We start from the raw sequence: 6,332 nt of genomic DNA on the forward strand, positions 1-6,332 counted from the left end.
ATAACAGTGTGAAGGGATGAAAAAACAGCAGTAATGTTGCTTAAATTTCGGTTTTGTTGATATTTTTATGAGTTTATTACGTTGGGGAACCAGAGGCTTTGTAGACACAAGAAGAATAGGATGGGCAAGCACTGAACACCTTGCGGACTAAGTCAGGACAGTGGGTAGCTGGAGGCAGGAGACCTCCTTCTCCTGAGCTCCCCAGGGCAAGTGGAGGGAGTCCAGCAGAGGCCCACAGAGATGGCAACCTGTGCTGACCCTTAAGGTGGCCCTGCCCTGGGTAAGGGGCAGGCAGTCTCCAAAAGCCCTTCAGGATTATGCTGTGAGGGACAGCACAGGGATGCTGTAGGGAGGAGTACCGAGACGTCTTGGTGTTGCTGAAGATCCCTTAGTGACACATGTGGACCTTTTGGCCAGGGAGGATTTGAACCCACCTCCCCAAGGAAAAAGGCAAGTGTGGAGGATGAGTGCTCGTGGTGCGTTGCCAGCTGTGCCATCCCTGACCCCTCGTCTGCCTCTTTTCAGAAACACGAGTTCTTTGTGGACATGACCTGTGAAGGCTGCTCCAATGCGGTCACCCGTGTCCTGCACAGGCTGGGAGGTGAGTCAGTGCTGGGTGTGTGACAGCCAGCCCTCAGGAGCAACGCCAGCTCTGGGGCAGGATGTCGGTGCCCTGGGATCCTTCATCTTGCAAGGGTAGTGCTGTGGGTAAAAGCTGAAAGTGGCAGGTTGGAAACCGCCGCTCGCCGCTCTGCTCTGAGCCTGCTGCTTAGTCAGTAACAACTCACTGATTGTTCACAGGACTATTGGAGAAGAGTCTCTTGGAGAGTCTCTTGTGACCCTTGGAGAAATGTCAAGGGAGGGAGGTGCTGCTGTGGCTGCAGGTGGCTCTGAATCACCAGGGTCTCATCCTGAACTCTCTGGGAATGACACTGGTAGACCCCTGCTCAGGCTGCCAGAAGGAAGGGAGGTGGATGTCCTGCCAGGCATTGTTCCCAATGCCTGGGGTATCTGTGATGCTTCCCTAGATGTGTCATCAGCAGTCACAGTGAATAGCTGCTGAGCAGAGCATTTGGTGGTTGCCTGCATAGCCTGTTTTTAATACCAACTGGAAAATTATAACCCATGCCTCCTTTATGCTGGCTTTACCAAGAGAGAAGGATCTAGCCTTCACTCCCCAGTTATGAGGACCTGTCATCCTGCTCCTCACCAAGTGAGAACAGCTTTCAGTCACCAAGGCAAAGGCCTTGCAACTTCTTCCAGACCCTGTTATCAGGCTGCGGTGATCCCACTTCCTCTGTGTGTGGTTGTCAGCACCTCCGTCACTCTTCAACATGCTAGCCAATATCAGCTTCATGTGGTGATGTGGCAGAGCTCTCAAAGCTGATACATGCCTACAAGTTTTGTGAAAATACGTGGCTGCCTAGAGACTTCATGTTCATTTCCTTTCACTGGGTTGAGAGTGGTTCACCCTTATTAGCCAGTGGGAAATCCACATGGGAAAATGTCTTTTCCTTCCTCCTACTTACAGCTGTTAGCTGGTACCACCACTGAGGAAACCTGTCCTGACCTTGTCCTAACCCCTACGCTAGCTCCTTCATTAGTGCCTATCCATGCTAAACCACAGCACAGGCTGAGCTGGTTGGAGATTATAGTGGTTGGTTTAAACTCAGCTCATTCTGGTTATTGCATGAGTGATTGTGTTGGTCCAAGGTGGGCTGAGCAGATTAAAGCAGCTGAGAAACTGTGGTGCCTGATGCAGATCTGTAGAACATCTGGCTTCCTTCATCCTGCTGGCAGGGCACCAGTTTGGTTTTGCTGGCTGCTGATATCAGGGTTTGCTGGCTGGAGGCACATGTATATGTGACTGATGACCTTGGGAGCACAAATGTGAGAAGGTGAGCTTTCCTTGTGCTCACACCATTTGGCTGCTTCTAGCTGCGCAAAATATTTTTCCTTTCCCCATAGGTGTCCAGTTTGATATTGACCTGCCCAACAAGAAGGTGTGCATTGATTCAGAGCACAACGTTGACACCCTATTGGAAACCCTGAAGAAGACTGGAAAGAACGCGTCCTACCTTGGGGAGAAGTCCGCATAGTAGCCTTGCCTGGTGAGGAGGCTAGGTATATAGCAGATGTATGAAATGCTGAAGAGAGAGATCTGAGCGTTTTCCAGCTCTCCCAGTAAAACAGACTGCTTCCTGGGAAGCACAAAGTAGGAAAGACCTGCAGGTCCAGCTTCAGCAAACCCCGCCTATCGGAGAAGCAGCTGGGCCACGTGCAGCCAGCAGCATTTCTGTGTGAGACCCCTTAGTTACTCTGTAAAGCCTATGTGATCCCAACCATGGCTATAGTGAAGAGGTAGAACGCAGCCTCTGTGCCATTCCCAGGTGAACCTAGAGCTTCCCAGAGCATATCGTGCATGAAAATCCCAAAGACTGACCAGAGAGAGCAGTGGCCCCAGCAATACCAGGGAGGGCGATGGGACACAAAGACCCGTGTGGGTACGTGATGCAGGGGGTGGGTTGTTAGCACAAGGACCTCCAACATCTGATTCTGTTAATATCACTGTTAATCCTCCACTAAACTCTAAGATGGAAAAAACCAGCACTCTGCTATGCTCATGGACGTAAAATGTTGGGTTTCAGAATAGCTCCCAGTGCACACAGCCCCGTGCCATCTGGACATCTATCCCAAAGACAATCTGATCGTTGCAGCCTGTTGATTTCCCTAGAGTCCCAGCACTACGAGGACATGTACAAAACTCTCCTGACTGTGAAATGTTTTTGCAGAAAGGGTTCAATTTCAGTGGAAAAGAATGAAGTGGGAGGAGAGGACTGCCCACTCACTGCATGTACTGTTCTTTAGTGTCCAAGATTATTATATTGCATCTCTTAAGACCTTGTTTCTGTCAGTGGAGCTCTCTAATCCAATGACGTTGTTTTAAAATGGTCTAGTTTGATCATCACAAATACCCAGCACAGATACACTGAAACCAATTCATGCTGATTTAATTCCCAGTCAGTAAATTAAATCAGGGTTTTACACCAGCAGTAATTAAACTGATACAAGAAAGAGTTGAGCTGATACTGATGTGTCTGTGCAATAGATCTGCATTGTTTTAATAGGCTGACTTAACAGGACAGATTTAAAACCTGCAATCTGTATCATTTGAGCAAGCTCTCAATACTTCCTGGAAATTGTTTAAAATCATAGCTATAATCAAATAACATTGCTATTTCAAACAGAGAGGGAAACATGCTCTGAATTCATTAGTGCCTCAAATAGTTTTCAGCTCATAGTATTGACTGCAAGAGCTGTTTTTGACTTGCAGGGACTTGTGGGCTACGTCTCAAATGCCTGCAAAAGTTAACCATTGCAGCAAAGCCAGTCTCAAGTAATGTCGATGAGTCCCTTTTTTCCCTGGCCCTGTGTTCTCACCACTTTCCTTATATTACATCAAGGCAACTAGGGAGTCAGTTCAGGTGACAGGCCTGGCAGAAGATTTCTCTCAATGCTTTTGTTTTCCTATTGGATTTTAACTGAAACTGTTTGACTTGCCCAAGGATAACAAGATCCGAAACAAAGGAGAGGTGTGGCTGGACTGCCCTTGCTAGTAGTTTGCTGCTAGATCACTTCAGCTGTCGTGGGAAAAAAACACTAAATTTACGTTTTACAGCACAGTTCCTTCCATAGAGAATATTTTTAGGGATCCATCTGTAAAAGGAGGGAGGGAAGTTGCAAATCATTGGCATGGAGCTCAGGTGGATTGCTTTCCTTTGGCTTGTGACCGGCAGAGGGCAACTTTGTATAGTGTTCTCTCCTCTGTGCCTTGGTATTTTTTTCCTTTCATTTATTTATTTGTTTATTTTGCAGGAACTCAAACATGACTTCAGCAAAAAGATGGCTTAACTGTTTGCGTATCTCCCAACTTGCTCTGTCATTTCACCTTTACTACCTTGCAGGATGTCAGAAAGCAGAGGGCTGGCAGGAGGACAGCTGCGTCTTGGGCTTCAAAAGTGGAGAAATCTAGAGGAGGATGTTACATGCTGTTTCTAGTCCCATAGTAAATCGAGACACTGCTTCTATCTTTCAGTGCACGTCTGTGTGTCTTGTGTGTCTTTGTACTGCTTTAAGTGGTTTTCTGAGAAGAGATGGCTCTTAGGGATGGGAAGCTACGCATTACATGCAAGACGGGTCTCCCAGGAAATCGCACCTATCTTTAGAAGTTGACTGCAACCTCTGCCTGAGGGACATGTCTTAGGAGAACTGAGCTTGAATGTCACTTATATTCAGGGAATCCATATCTTCAAAGTCCTTCTTTACCATTGATCTAAAGCACAATTAATTGCTGTAGATGCACTTGCAGAGGCTGCAGACACTTCAAGAAATGTGTTGCAGACACTTTTTATTACTTCTTAATTTAAGGGAAGCTAAAGGATAAAAGTATAACAACGCTGCATTATTTTCTTGCATTAAAATCTCCCAACGGCAGGAAGTTTCCAGAGCCAAGGTCCAGAACCGCAACCTATTTCTGCATTGTGCCTGTGTACTCAGATGCATGGCATGATACTTCCAAGGTCCCGGGTCAGTGAGTGAATCCCTTTCCCCTTGCTAGTCTGAGCTGGTGTTTGCCAGTTATTATTTATTGCTTTCAGCTTCCTCCCAGGCATGGCCAGTGCATCCACCAGCAGCTGGTTGCCCAGTGGCTCAGCTCTGGTGGCAGTGGGCTGGAGGGTGACATGTACTGTTGGTTTGGCGTGGAGCTGGATGGCACGTGGTGGCACGGCTGGCCTTGGAGCGAGCCGTCCTTGTGGCGCTTGCTGTCTGCCAAACTGGCAGGCGGGACTGGCAATGTTGTGCCCACAGAGGATAACTCCCGATCTGTCTTGCTGTAAACCAGGCTGCTCGTCCTTGATGTCTGGGCTGCAGCTTCTGCTATCCACACTCCCCCAGCTGCTCTGCTCTCCTCTCCCCGCTCTGCTGAACATTCTGTTTTGGATAAAGCTTGCTTATCTCTGAGCCAGACAAGGAAATGTTTCTACCCACAGCCAGCCAGGAGGTTCATGCAGATACCTGAAATTTCAGCACCCATCTGCAAGGCTGCAGTCTCCCAGGCCTCTCCTCCACCGTTCAGCGTGGGTGGAGGGGCTGGATGCTGCTTTAAGCTCTTGCCTGCTGCAAAAATGAGATTGAAGCTTTGGGTGGAAATCAGCTGCAGTGACAAGCTGTGGTCACCCCAAGCTGGCTGCAGAGTATGATGGAAATACACGCTGCACAGAGGGGAGAGGAGCAACCCTTCACAAAGACTGCCTGGAGCTGGTCTCCATCCACCGGAGCAGTCATGTCCAGGCTGGGGACTCTTCCCTGGGCTTTAAGAAATGCTTCTAACTGTCCCTCACAGCAAGGAATCATTACGGTAGCCTGCTGTGCTCTACCTGGCCATTAGTGTTATTTATAGCCCTATAATTTCCCTGTGTGCACAGCATGGCAAGGGCTGCCCACAGCAGCTTCCCTGAGGTGTCCCTGCCACTTGCTTTCCGATGGAGACTGCATGTGCGGAGTTTGTGGGCTTTCATACCTGATGGCTCTCGGCATTTGACGTCCTGCTCCTCGCGTGCTGTTCCAGAGCAGTGGGGTGACAAGTCTGCATAGGCCACCTCTTGCTGGTGCCATACCCTGAGGATGCTGATGGGTGTGAGCAGTTGGGAAAGCACCAAGGGCTTCCGTGAGCCCTGCTTCAGCCTTCCTTCAGTGGCCCCGGTGCTCAGACCCTCCCATCGCATCCCTCTTCCTGTCCCCTGGCTCTGTGGAGAAGGGAAGGGAGCTGCTAGGGTTTCTTCTCCAGCTGAGAGGAGGGAAGCGCTGTGATGGTCGCTAACTCCAGCACTCCAGGCACATTTAGTGAAGATGCAAAAGAACCAGGACAACTATTAGAGCAGGACTGGAGGATAATGCGCAAGCTGCAGCTTGTTTTCTCCATCAAAAGCCCAACAGGACAGCATTGCATGTGCTCCCCCATCAACCTTGCAGGCTTATCAGGGAACAGGGCATTTCAACCAGACCAGGCAATCTGCAGAACGCTGTCCTTCTGCCTGCTTTCTTTTCCTCCGGGTAAGATAAGGTGTTTGGGGAAGATGACCTATTGGTCCTGCCTCCAGGACAGCGAGCGCAAGAGGCTCTGCACCAGTGCTCCTGAAGCAGTGGCTCTGCAGGAACACAGGGTGCCTCCCAAAAGGCCGCCTCTCCCATGAACACGCAGCCAGAGCTGAATAAGAACACGCTGTGACAGTCACAGAATCACAGACTGGGGGGGGTTGGCAGGGACCTCT

The 6,332-nt window shown here is 49.4% G+C and overlaps 1 protein-coding gene across 1 annotated transcript; it reads left to right on the forward strand.

Annotated features, from left to right (window-relative positions):
• Nucleotides 1-525: 525 nt before the first annotated feature.
• ATOX1 (antioxidant 1 copper chaperone) lies at nucleotides 526-4,090 on the forward strand (the record flags this gene model as incomplete). The annotated part of the gene is made up of 3 exons (XM_009696716.1): nucleotides 526-601; nucleotides 1,969-2,124; nucleotides 3,877-4,090. Coding segments are annotated over 2 exons (207 nt in total), but the record flags the coding sequence as incomplete, so codon positions are not given.
• Between the last annotated feature and the right edge of the window lie 2,242 nt (nucleotides 4,091-6,332).

This window comes from Cariama cristata, unplaced genomic scaffold (genome assembly GCF_000690535.1).
Source record: "Cariama cristata isolate BGI_N322 unplaced genomic scaffold, ASM69053v1 Scaffold44543, whole genome shotgun sequence".
Lineage (NCBI taxonomy): Eukaryota > Metazoa > Chordata > Aves > Cariamiformes > Cariamidae > Cariama > Cariama cristata.